Consider the following 22,189-nt stretch of genomic DNA (forward strand, 5'->3'; position numbering starts at 1 on the left):
CCTTCATATGTACGCTAGAAAAAAAAAATGGTAGTTCTCCTCACTTTTAGGTAAGATAAAGAAGGAGAAGAAACTGGGTTGAAATCTACCTTTTTAGAAACAAGGCTGAAATATCCTCTCAGTAATAAGAAAGAAAAGAAAATGTAAAGTCCAAAGATTCTTCCAGGTACTGCCTAAAGGGTAAACAGAAAATACAGACTACAGATTATGACTGTAAGATTGCCTAAGCTTTGTAATTTTCCAAAGGTCATTAATTCGTTATATCTTATCTGTCTCCCCAGCTGCAATAAAACTTTCAAAACGAAAAGAACCTATGCACTTAGATTTAGGGACAACAAAAAATCAAGATCTGAAGGTCAGTGTATTCTTCTTTGAAGTCAGTCACAAGGGCAATAAAACTGGTAAGAGTAGTTGACTTAAAGTAGAAGGAAAAATACCCTGACTCCTTCATATTTGAAATATATAATTTAAAAAGAGCAAAGGAAATGATGTGGACCAGAGAAAAAGGCCTGGCGTATCCAGGCCTATATTAACCAGTGCAATATTAACCATTTGTCGAAAAAATACTTTTCACGTGCCAAATCTAGATTGTCCAGTGGTTTATGAGGCAACCTGACATGCAAAAGTCTGCTTAACTTGAGAAGAACCAGAGCAAGGCAGATTCTTGCTCTTCAGCATTGCTATGAAAATGATGATTAAATTGACATCTGTAGTACTGACTACTGACCCGTACTATTCTTACATTTTTCTAATCATCTAAAGAAACGAACACTTTTAGTTTGATGTTCTGTTTATTGTGACTGTTGGGATGGCAGCAGTATGTACAGTAAGTGTCAAGAAAAAAAATTCCCCTGAAATCAAAACCTAACAAAGATACCACCAATTCTGGTTACAGATGCATATCACTTATTGATTAAGAATGTGAAAAGCCAAATAGAACACAAATGATATTAAATCATCTGTAAAAAAGAAAAACCTACCAAGAAATAATAGGTTTTATTTCAAGCACTGAAGATAACTAAATGTCGGCAAACTTATTAATAAATGTGTCATAAAATTAATTATTTTGGTAGATTAAACTTAAAAATCCAAATGATAATCTATGTACCCTTCCCCAAGATCATTTTATAAAACCCAGTAATAATTCCAAATACTACCCTCAATCCCACAATAAAACTATTACATAAAAAATAATACAGTAATTCTTTTAATTTAAAAATATCCATTTTGAGCTAACAAAATATTAATGTTGAAACATCAGAGATACATTGAGTAAATTCAGAAATACCAACAAAAAGGATGTCTTCCATTATCACTCTCATGCAACATTCATTTCAGACCAACATGTAAAACAGTCTCTCTGACCAACGTGTAAAACAGCTAAAAGAAATGAATACTATAAAGAAAAATAACATCCTTATCATTTCTATTTAATTGTTCACCCAGAAAATACAACTCAATCTATTGAAATGTGTTAGAATTGGTAGAGTTGAGTAAAGCAATAGCCTGTAAGATAAACACAAATCAATACTTCCAGATATTAAAATAAGCAATATACATGACAAAAATTTCAGTTAACTGCAGAGTAATAGTAAGAAATTTCTCTGATTTATATGAAAAACCTAAAAATCTTGAAAAAAGACACAAAATAAGATGAAACAATATAGAAAAATACAAAGTATTTAAGAGGGAAGATTAAATGAATATATATTCAATTTTTTTCAAGTTATCTTCCACATAAGCCTAACTGAAAGTTCTTTTTAAATGTGGGGATAGAAGGCATGGACACATGTTTCTACTCTGTGGACAAGAATAAACTGGTAAAAATATCAAAGAAAATACCAAGGGGTGCAAGGGAAAATATACTTTTCAAATATTAGAACATACCGTAACACTTTACTAAAGTATTACTATGACAGATCTGTTCTCTGAAATAATTTAATTCAATATAAGAGACATCTTCAGTCACTGGGTAAGGTAATGATTAATAAACGAAAACAGAATTACCAGCTAGCAATGAAATAATAAAAATGAATCTCATGTCATAACATCTAGCAAAACAAACTCCAAATAAACAGTTAATTATTTTTAAACCCAACAAACATCAAAAAGAAAGCTGAATTAAATACTTATCAAAATTCTGAGAGCAGGACAAGCCAAGCTTTGAAGCAATAGAAGAAAACACTGAGAAAAACCAACAAATCTTATACAATTTTAAAAAGAAACAAGAACAAAATTCAGAGAAATGTGATAAATTGGTTAAATCATTGCTGAAAATACTTTAAAGTAAAATTTTTACTATGCAGAGTTTTATGAATTGATAAGAAAAACATTAAGACTACTAAATTAAATGAGCAAATAAAGAGAATTTATAAACAAAATATGATTAATAAACAATCCTCTAATAAACCAATAAATAAAAAGTTACAACTTTTATGGCCTCTCATATTTGCAAAGATTTGTGGGATTTATCACATAAATTAGCCTTAAAATAATTGCTAACTTTGTTTCTAGGAGCCTGTTCTAAGAAAATGATACAGAAAATGCATAAATATGTGTTTTTTGCAATTATAATACTGCAAAAAAAAAATTTAAGGTAACAACAGAAAATTGGCTATGTGGATAGTCTTTTTAAATTATTTATAATCACTAAAATTATGTTTGTGACAATTTTGTAATAATAAATAGAAATAAGAACTAAGTATGTGAAAATTCTTCCTGAACTACTTAAAATCATTAAACTTTTATTTGTGACAATTTGGTAATGAAATAAAAATGCTTATTACACTATTAAGTGAGAAATATAAGTGTATGGGTTGAACTGTGTTACCCCCAAATTCATATGTTGAAGCTTTAACCACCAGTACGTCAGAATGTAACCTTATTTTAAAATACGGTTTTTAAGAAGTAATCAAATTAAAACAATAAGGCACACCCCTAATTTATTAAGACTGTCCTTATAAAAGAAGAAATCTAGACACAGACACATAGGGAGAACTCCATGTGATCATGAAAGCAGAGATCGGGGTGATGTATCTTACAAGCCAAGCAATGCCAAAGATTGCCAGCACACCACCGGAAGCCAATCCTACCAATATCTTGATTTTGAACTTCTAGCCTCCAGAACTGAGACAACACATTTTTGTGTTTTAAGCCACTCAGTGTTTGATACTTTGCAACAGCATCCCCAACAAACTAACAGGAGGGAAAAATACCTCTAGTAGCATCATAGCATCATATATAACAATTTAAAAATTTTCTTTAAAAATTGTTTTTATTGAAATGTAATTCACATACCATACAAATCACTCATTTAAAAGTGTAAAATTCAATTATTTTGGTATATTTAATAGTTTTTAAGTGGTAAAAAAATACATCAAAATTTTCCATTTTAACCATTTTACAATTCAATGGCATTAATTATATCTGCAATGTAATTATACCACCAATATCTATTTCCAAAAGTTTCTCATCATTCCAACAAAAAATTATGTAACCATTAAGAATTAACTTCCTGTTCCATACTCCACGAAACCGTGGTAACCTCTATTCTACTTTGTAGCTATCAAATTTTTTATTTTTTTCTTGAGACAGGGCCTCACTCTGTTGTCCAGGCTGGAATGTAGTGACACAATCATGACTCACTGCATCCTCAACCTCCTGGGCTAAAATTCTGTGCCTCCTGAGTAGCAGGGACTACAGGCATCTACTACCATGCCCAGCTAATTTCTTAATTTTCTGTAGAGACAGGGTCTCACTCTTTTGCCCAAGCTGGTTTTGAACTCCTGGGCTCAAGTAATCCTCCTGCCTCAGCCTCCCAGAATGCTAAGAATACAGTCATGAGCCACCGCATTGGGCCTGAATTTGCCTATTTTAAATAACTTATATAATGAAATCATATAGCAAATGTTCTATTATGTCTGGCCTCTTTCACTTAGCACATTTTCGAGATTCAGCCACATTGCAGCATGTATCATAACTTCACTCCTTTTTATATATGAATGATACTCCACTGTATTTATATACCATATTTTCTTTATCCATGTGTTGATAAACACTTGGATTGTTTCCACCTTTTGGCTACTGTAGTAATACTTCAATGAACACTGCTGTAAAGTATCTATTAGAGTCCCTATGTTCAAATATTTTGGGTATATACTTAGGAGGTGAATGGCTGGATCATGTGGTACTTCTGTTTTTGCCTTTTTGAGGAACCACCTCATTGCTTTCAAAAGTGGTTGCATTCAAATAACAGACAAAGAGAGAGCCACATCATGAGCGAACTCCATTCACAATTGCTACAAAGAGAATAAAATACCTAAATATACAACTAACAAGAGATGTGAAGGACCTCTTCAAGGAGAACTACAAACCACTGCTCAATGAAATAAGATAGGACACAAACTGATGGAAAAAAATTCCATGCTCATGGTTAGGAAGAATCAATATCGTGAAAATGGCCATACTGCCCAAAGTAATTTACAGATTCAATGCTATCTCCAAGCTACCAATGACCTTCTTCACAGAATTGGAAAAAAACACCTTAAACTTCACATGGAACCGAAAAAGAGCCCGCATAGCCAAGACAATCCTAAGCAAAAAAAAAACAAAGCTGAAGGCATCATGTTACCTGACTTCAAACAACATTACAAGGCTTCTGTAATCAAAATAGCATAATATTGGTACCAAAACAGAAATATAGACGAATGGAACAGAACAGAGGCCTCAGAAAGAATGCTACACAACTACAACCATCTGATCTTTGACAAACCTGACAAAAACAAGCAATGGGGAAAGGATTCCCTATTTAATAAATGGTGTTGGGAAAACTGGCTAGCCATATGCCAAAAGCTGAAACTGGATCCCTTTCTTACACCTTATACAAAAATTAACTCTAGATGGATTAAAGAGTTAAACATTAGGCCTAACACCATAAAAACTCTAGAAGAAAACGTAGGCAATACCATTCAGGACACAGGCATGGGCAAGGACTTCATGACTAAAACACCAAAAGCAATGGCAACAAAAGCCAAAATAGACAAATGGGATCTAATTAAACTTAAAAGCTTCTGCACAGCAAAAGAAACTATCAATAGAGTGAACTGGTAACCAACAGAATGGGAAAAATCTTTTGCAAATTACCCATCTGACAAAGGGCTAATATCCAGAATCTACAAAGAACTTAAACAAATCTACAAGAAAAAAACAACCTCGTCAAAAAGTGGGCAAAGGATATGAACAGGTACTTTTCAAAAGAAGACATTTACAGCCAACAAACATATGAAAAAATGCTCATCATCACTGGTCATTAGAGAAATCCAAGTCAAAACCACATTGAGATACCACCTCACACCAGTTAGAATGGTGATCATTAAAAACTGGAGACAACAGATGCTGGAAAGGATGTGGAGAAAAAGGAATGCTTTTATACTGTTGGTGGGAGTGTAGATTAATTCAACCATTGTGGAAGACAGTCTGGCGATTCCTCAAGGATCTAGAAATAGAAATACCATTTGACCCAGCAATCCCATTACTGAGTATCTACTGAAAGGATTATAAATCATTCTATTATAAAGACACATGCACACATATGTTTATTGTGGCACTGTTCACAACAGCAAAGACTTGGAACCAACCCAAATGCCTATCAATGATAGACTAGATAAAAAAAAATGTGGCACATATATACCATGGAATACTATGCAGCCATTAAAAAGATGAGTTCATGTCCTTTGCAGGGACATGGATGAAACTGGAAACCATCATTCTCAGCAAACTGACACAAGAACAGAAAACCAAACACCACGTTCTCATTCATAAGTGGGTATTGAACAATGAGAACATACGGACACAGGGAGGGGAACATCATACACCAGGGCCTGGGGGTGGGGGGCTAGGGGAGGAATAGCAGGGGGTGGGGGAATTGGGGAGGTATAGCATTAGGAGAAATACCTAATATAGATGACGGGGCGACGGACGCAGCAAATCACCGCCATAGCATGTGTATACCTATGTAACAAACCTGCATGATCTACACATGTACCCCAGAACTTAAAGCATAATAAAAAAATTTTTTTAAGTGGCTGCATTATTTTATACTTTCATTAGCAACATATAAGGGTTCCAATTCTCTACTTTCTTGTTAAGACCTACTTTCTATTTCTTTCTTTAATTTTAGCTATCCCAGTACATATAAAGTGGTATCTCATTTTGGTTTTAATTTGCATTCCCTTAGTGATTAGTAATGCTGAACATTTCTTAATGTGCTTATTGACCATTTATATATATCTTCTTTGGAGAAATGTCTATTCAAGTCCTTTGCCCATTTTTTGATTGAGTGTCTGTTGAGTTGTGGTTTTTATGTAATCTGGATATTAAACTGCTATCAGATAAATGATTTACAAATATTTTCTTGCATTCCTTAAGCTGTCTTTTTACTTTCTTAATAATGTCCTTTAATACAATACACATAAGTTTTTATTTTGATACATTTTTTTCCTTTTGTTACTTATGCATTTATAGTAATAAGGAATGTTGGTTTGTAATTCTGTGATTTTTTAAATCTGGCTTTGGTATTCAGGGTAGTGCTGGCTTCACTGAGTATGTTAGAAAGTGTTACCTCCTCTTATATTTGGTGTTAATTCTTTATTATTTCTAAGAATCCATTACCAAATCCAAGGCCTTATGAGAGGTTTATAGTTGTAGCTACAAAATTTCAGCTGTTGATCCAATTTGAGTTAATTTGTGTAACTGGTGTGATGCTCGTGACCAATTTCATTCTTTTATAGGTTGATAATCAGTTGTCCCCACACATCTGAATAAACTATTCTTTCCCCATTGAATGGACTTAGTACATCTGTCAAAAATTATTGGCCATAGTTACATGCTTCTGAACTCTTAATTATATTTCATTGGTCTATATGTCTATCCTTATGGCAGTATCACACTGTTTTGATTACCATAACTTTGTAGTCAGTTCTGAAGTATGCATCCTCCAACTTTGTCCTTTTTTATGATTGTTTTGTCTGTTCAGGTCCTTTGCAATTCCATATGAATTTGAGGATCAGCTTATTTCTGCAAAAAAGACTTTGAATTTTGATAGGGATTGAGTTGAAGCTGTACAAAACTTTAGGCAGTAGTATTGCATCTTAGCAATTTTAAATCCCCCTATTCATAAACAGGAGATGTCTTTCCATTTATTTAGATCTTCTTTAATTCCTTTCAGCAATGTTTTGTCATTTTTAGTTGGTTAAATTTGTTCCAAGGTATTTTATTCTTTTAGATGCAATTGTTAAGTGGAATTGCTTTCTTAACATTTTGCAGATTGCTCATTGCTGGCTTATGGAAAAGCAAATGATTGTTATGTGTTGTTGCAGCCAGCAACTTGGGTGAATTTATTTTACGCTCAAGTCTCAAGTACCTTTCATTTTGAGACAGGGTCTCTGTCGCCCAGGCTGGAGTGCAGTGGCCAAATCATGGCTCACTGCAGGCTTGACCTCCGAAGGCTCAGGTGATCCTCCTGCCTCAGCCCTCAAAATAGCTGGGACTACAGGTGACTTCTCAATAATTCTTCTTTAAATATCGGTTCAATTCACCAGTGAAGTAGTATGATCCTGGACTTTGTCAGGAGGTTTCCTGTCTTTTTTTTTAACAAGCTGCTGGAGTCGGGTTCTGGAGTGTGGAGGGTCCATCAGAAGGTTTTTGATTACTGATTCAATGTCTTTACTTGTTATAGGTCTGCAGAGATTTTCTATTTTGCATGAGTCATACTGGGTTATTTGTATTCTTCTAAGAATTTGTCCATTTCCTCTGGGTTACCTACTCTGTTGGCATATAGTCGTTCCTTTTACAATTCTTTTGTATTCTGTTGGTTAGTAATAAAATTTTCCCTTATATTTCTGATTTTAGTTATTTGCAATTTCTCTATCTCTTTTTATTGGAAAGGGGTGAGTCTACTTAAAGGTTTGTCAATTTCATTGACCTTTAATCAACTAACTTTTAATGATTCGATTATTTTCTAGTCTTTATTTAGCTGTGCTAATCTTTATTATTTCATTCCTTTTGCTATTTTTGGGTTCAGTTTGCTCTTCTTTTTCTAGTACCTTAAGTTATAAAGTTAGGTTACTGATTTTTACTTTCTTCCCTTTTAGTTCTTCCTTTTAATACAGGCATTTATAGCTATAAATATCTCTCTTGAGCACTGCCTTCATGGCATCCTGTAAGTTCTGGCATACTGTATTTTCATTTTCATTCACATGTAAGTATTTTCTGATTTCCCTGGTGATTTCTTCTTTGACCTATTGGTTGCTTAAGAGTGTGTTAATTAATTTCCACATATATATATTTTTAACATTCCAGTTTTTTTTTTTCCCTGTAATTGATCTCTAGTTCCATTCCATTGTGGTTGGAGATAATACCTCGTATGACTTCAATCTTCTTCCATTAACTAAGATGTTTTTTGGCCTAACATATGGTCTATCCTGGAGAATCTGCCATGTGTACTTTAAAATAATGTGTATTTTGCTATTGTTGAGTGAAAACTTCTATACATGATTGTCCCTCAGTATCCATAGGGCATTGGTTCCAGGACACCACCTGAATACCTAAAATCCATGGATTCAAGTCTCATATATAAAATGATAGTTTCTGCATACAACTGACACACATCCTCCCATATACTTCAAATTATCTCTAGATTACAGTTATGTATTGCTTAACAACAGAGATATGTTCTGAGAAATGCATCCCATTAGGTGATTTTGTCCTTGTATGAACATAAATTGTACTTACACAAACCTAGATGGTACAGCCTACTACACACATAGGCTATAGGGTATAGCCTATTGTTCCCAGATTTCTTTTTTTTTTTTGAGACAGAGTCTCACTCTGTTGCCAGGTGCCAGGCTGGAGTGCAGTGGCACAATCTTGGCTCACTGCAACATCTGCCTCCCGCGTTCAAGCAATTCTCCTGCCTCAGCCTCCCGAATAGCTGGGACTACAGACGCGCGCCACCATGCCCAGCTAATTTTTGTATTTTTATTAGAGACGGGGTTTCACCATGTTGGCCAGGATGGTCTCAATCTCTTGACTTCGTGATCCGCCCACCTCGGCCTCCCAAAGTGCCAGGATTACAGGCTTGAGTCACCACACCCGCCCTTCCCAGATTTCAAACCTATACAGTATGGTACTGTCCTGAATACCACAGGCAATTATAAAACAACAGCAAATACTTGTGTCTCTAAACTACAAAAAAAGCTACAGTAAAAATATGATATAAAATATAAAAAATGGTATGTCATATATAAATATGGGACAAAAGATAAGAAATGGTATGTCATGTAGAGCATTATGAATGGAGCTTTTAGGACTGGAAGCTGTCCTGGGTGAGTTAGTGACTGGTGAGTGAACGTGGAGACCTAGGACATTATTGTACACTACTGGAGACCTGATAAACACTGTATACTTAGGCTACACTAAAATTATTTTTTTAATTTTATGTATTCAATAATAAACTTGGCTTACCATAACTTTATAAACTATTTACTATTTTGAAGCTTTTTGAACTCTTTGTAGTACTATTTAAATCAAAACACAAACACATTATACAGCTGTACAAAAATACATCTTTTTCTTTCTTCTTGAGACAGAATCTCACTCTGTCACACAAGCTGGAGTACAGTGAAGCAATCTCAGCTCACTGCAGTCTCCACCTCCCAGGTCCAGGTGATTCTCGTGCCTCAGCCACCACTGTAGCTGGGATTACAGACGTGTACCACCACACTCAGCTAATTTTTGTATTTTTAGTAGAGATGGGGTTTTACCATGTTGGCCAGGCTGGTCTTGAACTCCTGGCCACAAGTGATCCACCCACCTTGGCCTCCCAAAGTGCTGGTATTACAGGTGTGAGCCACTGCGCCCAGCTATCTTTCTTTATATCCATTTTCTATAAACTTTTTTCCATTTGTAAAACTTTTATTTGTTTTACTTTTGAAACTTTTTTTGCTAAAAACTAAACACAAACACATATATTAATATAGGGCTTACAAAGGGTCAAGATCATGAAGATGTTACCAGGTGATAGGAATTTTTCCAACTCTACTATAATCTTAAGGGACCACTATTGTGAATGTAGTCTGTGGCTGATCAAAATGTCATTATGTGACACACAACCTGTACTTACATACAATATCTAATGTGATATAAATGCTATATAAGTAGTTTTACATTTGGAATAATGACAAGAAAAATCATCTGTACATGTTCAGTATAAACGCACTCATCTATTTTTCTTCCACCAAATATTTTTGATCCATGGCTGGTTGAATCCACGAATGCAGAACTCATGGATATGAAGGGCTGACTCTGTATCTGTTAGGTCCAGTTGGTAGTGGTGTTCATGACCTCAACATCCTTAATGATCTTGTGTATATATGTTCTATCCATTATTGGAAGTGAGATACTGAAGTCTCTTTTTGTAGGGCTACTTCTCCCTTTAAGTCTGTTAAAAGTACTCTCAATAAAGTGAATATTCCTACAATCTTTAAAAGAGTCAAACTGTGTTAACCCTTTACTAAATGCCAGGTTCTGGCCTGTACATGTTAAATGCATTAACTTATTTACTGGGTAGGTGTTATATAATCTGATATTTATAATGACACAGAGATGTGTTTGGCAAGTAGGTAAACATGTGATACAGAGTTTCTAATGCAGTAATATTTTTCATAGAAAAAAATAAAAAGCGAACTAGTAGATAAAACAAAGCAATGAAATAAAACCTGGGTTTACACTGTACTCTACCACTTATGACTATAAAATATTTAACTCTTCTGAGCCTCGATTTTCTCAAATAAAAATAATGCCTAAAATTTCTTCCAGTTTGCATGTTATGATTCTTATTATCCAAAACTCCTAGAATAATGCTGGAAACAAAGCAGGCCCTGACTGAAAAGTTTCTGGGACAGTGATGCAATGACTTCTAGATACTAATCACGTTCTAGAGGGATAGGTGTATACAGAAGACACATCTCTACTTTGTGACGCTAACCAAGGCTATGAATTCACGATGAACTAAAACTAACTCCCAAAACAAAAAACAAGAATAAAATCTAGAGTTTATATTTCTATTTACAGCAAAGGAATTTGACTTGCAACCACTGAAATCTGATTGTCAGTTAAAAAGTAAGTTCTGACCAATTCTACCACATGATCCATTCATTAATTTAACACGTTTATTAAACAAGTATTAAATATCTGGTCCTTTGCGAGGGCCAGGTTAACAATATATCTGTCTACGTTTTCAATAAGCTAGGTCACAGTTTAGTTGGAAATATACAGATTTGCAAATAAATAATTACAATAAGAGCCAAGCTACAGGTATTAACAGAATTCCAAGAAGCAGTACAGCAGTATGCAGATTTTAAGTATGATTCTTATACGTTGTGGAAAATGGGACAGTAAACTAACCATGGTCCTATAAAGGGGCTGACAGGTATAGCAGAGGAAACAGGACGGACAAAGTTTCGAGTCAAAAAAAAAAAAAAGGCAGACACCACAGACTATTACTTAGTATTATAAAAATATGTCAATTTGATCTTAATTCACTCACTATAATATACATGATACTATTATTATACTGTTATTGAACACTTATAATGTGTCAGCCTACAAATGTATGTATATATTCCTTACATAATAGTTTTATAGATGAGAAAAATAAAGCCTAACGAGGTTAAACGTTGTTTTGTTTTAAGACAGAGTTTCACTCTTATTGCACAGGCTGGAGTGCACTGGCGTGATCTTGGCTCACTGCAACCTCCACCTTCCAGGTTCAAGCAATTCTCCTGCCTCAGCCTCCTAAATAGCTGGGATTATGGGCGTGCGCCACCACACCTGGCTAATTTTGTATTTTTAGTGGAGATGGGGTTTCGCCGTATTAGTCAGGCTGGTCTCAAACTCGTGACCTCAGGTGATCTGCCCATCTCAGTCTCCCAAAGTGCTGGGATTACAGGTGTGAGCCACTGCGCCCAGCCCCATAATGTTTTGTCCAATGGTGCACAGCTAGTAACTGGTGAAACAAGCAGTTAAGAATAGGTAGTCTGACTCCAGAATGGCTCATGGATCTCCCTTGCAAAGCACCTTCTGCTGAGATGTGTTAGACTATGGCCATTATCATCTTATCCTAACAAACACAAGTGTCTGCAAAGCTATCCCTGAGCTTCTCCCGAGTTGTTTACAAGATACATAGAAGGTATGGATAGCTAACCATGACTCCTATGCAGATTACCAGTACATCTTGTTTAGGTAGGTAGTCCTTTATAAACATTCTGACTCGTTCCTGACAGACTCATATTTCCCATTAAACAAAGTCCTCCATATTCTTCAGCTAATTAAGAAATCATACTGTATCAGCTTCCTACTGGTAAGAATGAGAATCATGAATACTAGATTTGAAGAACAGTTAGTTTTCACTGAACACTGAATACAGTACATAAGCTAACACTCCTAATAAGTCTAAAGAGAAGAAAATTAATTAAGCTTCATAAATGTGAAGCCAGAAGATACCTTCAGTCCCTCCAATTCATTTTCCAGTTGCTTAGAATAGTGCTCACTCTGTTCACGTAGTTTCCTGTCTTTAGATGCTTCAGCAGCTAGAGCTTCTGTATGAACTTCCAGCTTTAAAACAGAATGAAAAAAGCAGATTTCATGGTTATAATTTTTTTCCAAACAAAATATTAATCCCAATGGGAATTTACCTTATAATAGGACAATAATTCAGATGTTTAAATTCATATTAATATTAACAAACTATAAAAATAACTTCAAAAAATATTAAATAAAAAATTATATATGATATCACTAGTCTCAAAAAGCAGCTTTAATCACTATCCCACGGGCACTACAAAATTTGCCTGACTACTAACCTCTTTTTTGGCTCTTTCTGTTCTGCGCAGTTCTTGCCTTAAGCTTTCAACTTTTTGCATCACCAGGTCCACCTCTTCTTCCTTATCTCGGACATGGCGAGCAAGTTTCTGTTTTTGGGTGTGCAATTCTGTTAGCCGCTCATTGATCTCCATGAATTCCTGCATGGCCAGTTTCCTCTGACAGTGTGCGTCTTTCAGCTCTTTGGATTGGTTTTTTAATCGCTCACTAGCCTGGACTAGTTCCTACAGTTTTGTAAAAAGAATATAAGTTACCAATTCTGCAACCTACAGACCAAATTTGGCCATCAGAATAGTTATTATTAAGTCAAGAAGAGCCAAATTTATTCACCTTAGGACAAATTAAAAGAAATAAACTACTTCTGTACAGATATTAACAGCATGGTGTCCTGTTATAGTCTCAATTCTTTATGCTAATACAGTAAATGCAAGGGAGCTGCTGATTTAACCTTATAGTACCTTCATTTCCACAAATGAGGAAAAAGTATAGGAATAAAAATATGATGGTCGAAATAAATACTTATAAATTTAATAAATATTTGTGAGGTTTTTTTTTTTGTTTTTTTTTTTTTTTCATAAAAACAAGCGTTGCCCTTGACATGGAGGCTAAGCCTCAAGCCAGAAGCAAGGAAACAGAAACTAAACTGGAGACTCTCTGATTAAAGTGAGAAACTTAGAGAAGAGCTAAAGTGGACTCAGGGCAGTACAACTACCTGCCTCCCACCAAAAGGTAATACAAACTTTCTTTGGGGGAAAGAGCTGCAATGAAATCTGAATTTTTCATATATTAAGAACAAACAAGAATGAGCTCATAACCACAGATTCCAAAATACTTAAAATAACAAAGCACCACAATCAAAACAGAAACAATAAAAATAAGCATCAAAGGTATCTCAGTGTTAAAATCATTAGATATTGACAACAAATTGCTACATATGAAATTTTTAAGGGAATAAAAGAGGAAATAATAAAAATGAAAAAAATGACATTAAGACTAATAAAAATGACCAAGCAGATTTATAGAAGAACTGTATGGGACATTTAGAAATAGAAAACATAAGGTTGGGCACAGTGGCTCTTATCTATAATCCCAGCCCTTTGGGAAGCTGAGGCAGGAGGACTGCTTGAGCTGAGGATCAGCCTAGGCGACATAGTGAGACCTCATCTCTACAAAAATTAACAACGTAAAAAAACAAATTGTCCAGAGGTGGGAGGATCACTTGAGCATGGGAGGCTGAGGCCACAGTGAGCTGAGATCACTCCATTGCACTCTGGCCTGGGCAATACAGTGAGATCCCACCTCAAAAAATAAAAGGAAAAGAAATGAAAAAATATAAATGTTAAAATTAAGACATGTATCAATCACAACAGGAAGCTCTACATTTATGAATCAAGAAAAAAATTTTAAAAACCCAAACCAGAAGTGTTCAAAAAATGATACTGGGAAACATCAAAGAGAAATAAAAGACCATAAAGAAATCAAAGGGAAAAAAAGACAAATCACCTATTCCCCATCCTCAAATAAGCCAGGGAGGGGGAACAATTAGACTAAAGCACAGACACTGAAGAATTAACAACAACAACAGAAACAGGGTAAAATGCTTTCAAAGAGATGAGAAGATAATTAAAATTATATACCCAAAAAATTACTTTTCAAGTCTGAGGCTTCATATAAACAAAAACTGACAGAGCTTACCATAATCAGATCTGGACTAAAGGAACCAGTAAAGCTTTATTTCAGGAAAAGAGAAATGATTTTAGAGGTCTAAAGCAAGAGAAATGAACAGCTAATCAACTGGTTAATATGAATGTGAATATAAATAAATGTGTATATAAGATTATACTATAAAAATGTTAACTTTGTAAAGTAAACAAAACAGACAGCTAAAATACTGATCAATAACAACACATAAAGTTGTGAAGAGGTAATACAGGTTGACTATCCCTTATCCAAAAAATTGGAAATCCAAAATGTTTCAAAATCCAAAACGTTTTGAGTACCAACATAATGTTCAAAGGAAATGCTCACTGGAGCATTTCAGATTTTGGATTTTCAGGTTCGAAATACTCAACTGGTATAATGCAAATAACTGCAAATCCAAATACTGGTCTCAAGCATTTCAGATAAGGGATACTCAATCTGTAGAATTAAACGTCCTTAAATTGTTTGTGGGAAATAGTTTAAGGTATTTAACTTAAATGTGGTTAATACGCATGGTAGAAGTCAAGAGTAACCACCAAAAGACTAGAAAGAGGGTAAAGTAAAATGTCAACAACAATAACAACAACAACGACGACAACAAGTATTAGTGAAGAAGAAAGAAATGATTTTGCAAACAAAAAGAATGTGGTGGTGGGTGCCTGTAATCTCAGCTACTTGGGAGGCTGAGGCACAAGAATCACTTGAATGATGGAGGTGGAGGTTGCAGTGAGCTGTGACCACGCCACTGCACTCCAGCCTGGGCAACAAGAGCAAAACTCTGTCTCAAAAAAAATAAAAGGCTGGATGCAGTGGTTCATGCTTGTAATCCCAGCACTTTGGGAGGCTGAGGCAGGTGGATCATGAGGTCAGGAGTTCAAGATCAGCCTGGCCAAAACAGTGAAACCTCATGTCTACTAAAAATACAAAAATTAGCTGTGCATGGTGGCAGGCACCTGTAATCCCAGCTACTTGAGAGGCTGAGGTAGGATAATTGCTTGAACCCAGGAGGTGGAGGTTGCAGTGAGCTGAGATTGCGTCACTGCACTCTAACCTGGGGACAGTGTCAGACTCCGTCTCAAAAACAAAACAAAACAAAACAAACAAACAAAAAACTTCTGAGAAGGGAAGAAAGGAGATAAAAAACAGCATGCAAAAATCATGACAAACAGAAAACAAAAAATAAGATAGTAGAAACACATTGATACACATTAGTAATCACCAGTTAAAGGCTGTCTGTTATATCGGATTAAGAAATGAAATCTAGACTTCAGTAGAAAATGTATTAAGGATAAGAAATATCACTACATAACAAAATTCAATAGCCTGAGAAGAAATACTATCCTGAACTTTTGTGCGTTCTATAAGATAGTCTCAAAATTATTAAAAAGAAACTGTTAGAACTTCAGAGAAAAATTGGCAAACATCACTATAAGGAATAATTTCAATTTCTTAATCATTAATAGATAAGCCAAGTATGCAAAAAAAATAGTGAATATAAAGAAAATCTGAAAAGCTCAATTAACAAGCTTCCATATACAGAAGCTTGCTTTCTAAATTAAAACACACACTATCTTCAAGAGCACATATTGAATGTTTTAAAAATGGAACAGGCTAGGTAATGAAGCAAGTCTCAGTAGATTTCAAAGAACCAATACCAGGCAGAGCAAGTTCTGTAGTGACACTGCAACTAAGTTAGAAGTCAACAAAAAACATAAAACTCCATACATTGAAAAATTTAAAAGATACTTATAAATAACCCATTGGTCTGTGAGAAAAAGAAAATTCAACTCTGAGACCAGTATAATCTGAATTATCAAAAAAAGAGGAAAAAAAAATAACATGCCAATCTCATTCATAAAAACAAACGTGAAAATCCTTTTTCAACATTAGTAAATCAGTTCCAATGATATATAAGGTAGATATGCATGAAGTCTGGAGCTAAACTCCTTGTGCTGAAAATCTAGCTCCACCATTTTCTACTTCTATGACCTTGGGCAAGTGAACTAACTTCTCTGTGTTTGGTCTCACCACTCATAAAATGAGAATAATAATAATATCACCTAACTCATGGGGCTGTGATGGAGATTAAATAATCTAATATATGTAAAGCATTTAGAACAGTGCTATTAGAACAGATATTTGCTATATAAATGTTATCTATACTATCACAATATTATTTAAAATACATGAGAAATTTGGGCTTAACCCAGAAACGTAACAGTGGCTTAATATTAGAAAAAGTCCACCAATGTAGTTCACCACATCAACTTACTAAAGGACAAGAATCATATAATCGTATCAATAGAGCACAGAAGGGCACATTTAATAAAGTCAATACCCACTCTAAATAAAAAGCTATTAACAAAATAGCAACAGAAGGTAACTTCTTTAACCTGATAAAAATTATTTATTAAAAACTTTCAGCAAACATTGTTAGTGGTGAAATATCAGAGGCAATTTCTTCAAAATTGGGGAACAAGATGGGGATGCCTGCTATTACCATTTCTAATCAACACTGTACTGAGGTTCTAGCTAACTTTTATGTTTTTGCAGTTGGTACCTTCTGAACAAATTTTACTGAAACCTGGGCTAAATTAAAGTCTTCAAAAGTAACTTATAATTGATTTAGTAGTGAGAAAACTAAGAGATATCCCTTTCGGAGGTAACATTTCAAGGTGGAGTGGGAGACACTAGGAGCCTGAACCAAGGGAGCTTCCTTTGATGGAGCAGGAGACTCTGGGCTTCTATTTCCAGTGGAAATATTTATCTATATTTCAAAGGGTTAGAGAAAGAACCCAACATCCTTCTTTGTAGATTTCCAAGGAACTCACTCAGAAGAGGAGGAAGCAGGAAGCAGTTGCTTCTTTCCTCTATATAAACACCTGGACAAATGTTTTCAAGGCTCCTCGTTTATAATACAGACTCCTTCTGTGTAGGGTTTTATCTTGCCAGCTCTCAGGATATCGCTCTGGGGATAAGAGTTGGCACAGAAGGGAGCCATGTAGTTATTCTTTGCTGTATGTAAGTGATAACAATCCGTTCTATTCTGGAAATCTGTGTGTATATTCAGAAAAACAGTAATCAATATCGATAGTAAGAACTTAAAGACAATATTGTAATGATGTCAATTCTCTCTAAATTGGTCTACAAATTCAATGCATTTTTCTTTTCTGAGATAGGGTCTTGCTCTGTCTCTCAGGCTGGAGTACAGTGATATGATCATGGCTCACTGCAGCCTCAACTTACTAAGTTCAAGTGAACCTCCTGTCTCAGCGTCCTGAGTAGCTGGGACTACAGGATTATACCACTCAGCTAATTTTTTATTTTTTGTAGAGACTAGGTCTCATTCTGTTGTTGCCTAACATGGTCTCAAACTCCTGGACTCAAGTGATCCTCCTTCCTCATCCTCTCAAAAGTGCCAGGATTATAAGCATGAGTCACCAAGCCCAGCTGATTAAATGCAATTTTAATCAAAATTCCATCTTCACAGTTTTCAAAAAATTGTTGAGATACAGACCCTAAAACTTTAAAACTTTAAGATAAAAATTTAGGAGAATTTTAAAAATCTCAGATTTCTTATATAAGATAGCAAATACGCTAACCATAAAAATATTGATAAATCTGGCCACAATAAACCTAAGAACGTTTTTTAATAAAAAGATTCCTAAAAGCAAAACGATAAGGCACCGAGAGATATTTGTAATACATATAACTCACAAAAGATTAGAATGTCCGAATATTTTCAAGAATTCTTATAACCAGTAAGAAAAAAACCCAACAGAAAAATACACAAAAGATATTAAGAAGCATTTCACAAAAGAAATGTAAATGACAATAGACACACGAAGATACTTGACCTCATTAGTAATTAGAGAAATGCAAATTAAGACTGCAACAAAACATTTTCTAAAACCTAAAACCTCAACTTAGACTGGATTGTCCAAAAGTAATAAATCTAGTAATATGAACACAGAAACTCCTATACACTACTTGTGGAAATGGAAGTTGGTATACTAGAAAACAGTTCGGCATTATAAAAAATCAGAATATTTGCTAACCCAATCAAAAAATGGGCAAAGGACCTCAGTGGACATTTCTCTAAGAAGACATACAAATGGCCAATAGGTATATGAAAAAGTACTGAACATCACTAATCACAAGAGAAGCAAAAATCAAAACCATAATGAGCTGTCACTTTGCATCTACTGGAATGGCTTTTTTTTTTTAAAGACAAAAGATAACAAGTGTTGGCAAGGAAAGCAGAGAAAAATCATTTTCTACTGACTATGGGATATTAAGCAAATCACTCAAACTCCTTTATTGGTATCATCTGTTTCTTTTCATCAACACTATCATCTTCTCAAAATATATCAAAAAGATTTTTAATACTAAAGCATTAAAAATTAGTATCTGTCACTATAAATCTAGATATCAGATTTTCACCCTTATTATGTTAACTAAATTTGGCTGAGTAATCCTACCAATAAATATAAAATGGCAACCCAATAATATTACTATAATATTATTAAAGCAAATAGAACACTGTTTTAAATGGCAAATATTATTAAATTGGCCATGAATTTAAATGGACCTATATAAAACATTGCTTGAAAACTGCATTAAGCAGAAAGTAAAAATGTACTGGTCTATTTCAATCTATTCAATAGTTCTCTCTGTTAGTCCTTTTGACTAGTTTCACCAGCTAAAGGTTATTTGTTTTATTTTTAATTCCCTCCACTTCTTTCCTGGCACCAAGACTTTCAAATCTTCTACAGAAGAACTTCATTCATTCTATATTATCAGTGCATTATAATAATATCTTACATCATTGAATACAACTTCTGCTATGCCATAAACTACTGATTTCTTGCTTGCAATGGCTAGTATTAGTCCCCAAATTTTTATATTTGTTTATGAAAGTCACAGTGCTTAGCAGTATGTGGTTCAAGAAAAGTATTTTCTCTAGTGCTTGAATATTATTCACTCTATTGGGCTGTGCCACAGAGCCTTAGCTATCAATAAGTTTTCTTGATGTTTAAAATAATGTTTAAATGTTACACAAAGTTCTTATGAAAATGACTTTAGCTTGTTTATCTATGCTGCTTTGAAAGATAAAAACTGACATTTAAAAAATTAAACAAAGAAATTTTAAATTATACTCTTTTAAGAATGTTCTTACCAGCAAGTTATAATGAAAATATGCTTGCATTTTAAATTTTTTCTATAGATGCTAAAGATTCTACTATTTTCTTATTTCTTCATTTTTTTTCAATAACACTGACTTTTAATCTAGTCCCTTGACTATTAACTTTAAAAAAAAAAAGATTCTGAACTTTAAAGCCTCAAAAATTTGAGTTTATTAATTACTAGCTACTAATCAAATGACACACACCAAAATAAATCTTAAATTTTTAAACCAACTTTTTAAAAGATAAAATATACTACATATTATTGTAATTCATTATGAATTTCAGTATTCTTATAATACAAGATTTAAAATAGAGAAAAAGCTTTAACAATCTATTAACATCTTTTACCTTATTTAGATCTTCCCTTTCTTGTTGTAATGTTTTGATTTGTTTTTCATAAGCCTTGATTTGTCTAAAAGCATCATCTAGTTCTTGCCTCACAGCATTAGCTTCTTCAAGTTGCTGTTCCAAATGACTCGACTCTAAAAACAAAAGACAGGGTTTCTTTTACTATTTGCATAAATTCAAATGATTGAAACTAAGGTAAAACAACTACATTTTTTTTTTAAATTAGCATTTTGAATCTGGAGTTAGGTCTACTAACAGTGTATACCAGTATGACTCCTGACCAATTAAATGCCTATCAGTTCACTGTAAAGATGGTGAATGGCATATGCCAGTGTGAAAATGTGCAAAATTTATGTGCAGAAATGACTTACCTACTCATTAGGAACCAAAAAACACTTCCAAAAACAGCACCTTCAGACCAATTAAAAAATTTAAAACTAATAAACAACAAAACCAAACAAAAAAAGTTGGCAAGTTTTACTGTAGTGTTGGTAAGCATACTAGTGCTGATGTTAGTCAAATTACTGTGTAAGATGGTTTTGATTCCAACAGTGTGGTTCCAAATCACCCAGTCTAGTTTCACCACTGTTTATTTGAAGAACAAACTCTGATTTCTAAAAAGCAAATATCTGAAAAACTTCTAATCTAAATCAATTCTATTTTTCAGATGAAGAAACTCAGGGAGTTGAATACTTTGCCTACAGTCACATTGCGAAATCTGTATCAGAGCCAAGACTAGAGTCCAGGAAATCTTGCACTGACTTCTCCACCTTACAAGTTAATATTATTAAATAAAGTTTAACATTCTTAGATAAAAGGGGTTATTAAGAAACAACAAAATTATTAATGTTAACATATGCCTTAAAATGTAATATATTGATAGGAAATGTTTCTGATATTAAAAGTAAACTAGCAAAGAACTAAAGTCAGTGATACAGAGAAATCTAGACAACATTCATTATCAATTCTGTTCTGGATATTTTCTGTTCTTTACACATTATTACTCTAAGCCATCAATACCCAACCTTTTTGGCACCAGGGACCAGTTTCATGGAGGACAATTTTTCCAAGGACCAGGAGTTGGAGAAATGGTTTCAGGATGAAACTATTTCACCTAAGATTACCGGGCAGTTAGATTCTGATAAGAGGCGTGCAACCTAGATCCCTCGCATGAGCAGTTCACAATCGGGTTCATGGTTCTGTGGGAATTAGTGCCTGAGGTGGAGCTCAGGTCCTAATGCTCACTCACCTGTCATTCACCTTCTGCTGTGTGGCCCACTCTGCTGGTATCAGTCTGTGGCTCAGGAATTAGGGATCCCTGCTCTAAGTGACATCCCCAGACAAGTGACATGAACATGCCCTAGGAACTTATATATGGAGAATCTCAGGCCCCAATCTAGACCTAATGAAGCAGAATCTATACAAAATCCTCAAGTCATTCATTTGTACATTAAAGTATGGGAACCAGTGCACAAAGTGTTGTATATTGTTGTGACGGATGCTTTCAATAAATGAAGTAGTGTTACTAATATGTTAGTCCTATTGAGAAGAGCAATTCACTTGTGAAGATGAATCTTGCAGTCTAAAAATTAACTTAAATGTATTAGTGTATCATGCATTGCATAGTTCTAGATTCCATAAATAAAATAACTGATATCCAGTGCAATAAATTCATAGATTTATTTAAAACTTAGCTACTTTGAAAGTATAATTATTAGCATAGTTAACAACTTTTGAAGACAAAGTTATATTAACTGGTTTTCAGAGTATCTAAACAGTATCATTTAATGAATGTTTTATGTGAAGAAAACTAAAAATCATAGGGTATTTAATTTTAATCACGGTATTTAGGCTTATATTCAGAAAACTGTATTTTATCACCTTATCAAATTTCAGCACTTCATATAGGAATATTTCTATTTAAATTAATTTCTTTGAAACACATTTAAATGATATTTTATATTTTAAGTTTTTAACAGTTTTTAAATTTCAACAATTTCTTTCACACAGGC

At 34.1% G+C, this 22,189-nt stretch overlaps 1 protein-coding gene across 21 annotated transcripts in view; it reads right to left on the reverse strand.

Annotated features, from left to right (window-relative positions):
* CDC42BPA (CDC42 binding protein kinase alpha) overlaps positions 1-22,189 on the reverse strand; it is a 331,128-nt gene that overhangs the window by 113,457 nt on the left and 195,482 nt on the right. For 19 of the 21 annotated variants that reach the window (XM_012459840.3, XM_012459836.3, XM_012459830.3 and 16 more), the window contains exons 12-14: positions 20,178-20,311; positions 12,921-13,163; positions 12,562-12,672 (exon numbers count right to left, since the gene is read on the reverse strand). In XM_012459840.3, the coding sequence (XP_012315263.1) occupies positions 12,562-12,672; positions 12,921-13,163; positions 20,178-20,311 (488 nt within the window). The remainder of the gene's footprint in view (positions 1-12,561; positions 12,673-12,920; positions 13,164-20,177; positions 20,312-22,189) is intronic. The other 2 variants (XM_012459841.3, XM_012459835.3) reach the window with 1 other exon arrangement.

Source organism: Aotus nancymaae, unplaced genomic scaffold (assembly GCF_030222135.1).
Source record: "Aotus nancymaae isolate 86718 unplaced genomic scaffold, 86718_ANA_hifiasm-v0.15.2.pri h1tg000032l_0, whole genome shotgun sequence".
Lineage (NCBI taxonomy): Eukaryota > Metazoa > Chordata > Mammalia > Primates > Aotidae > Aotus > Aotus nancymaae.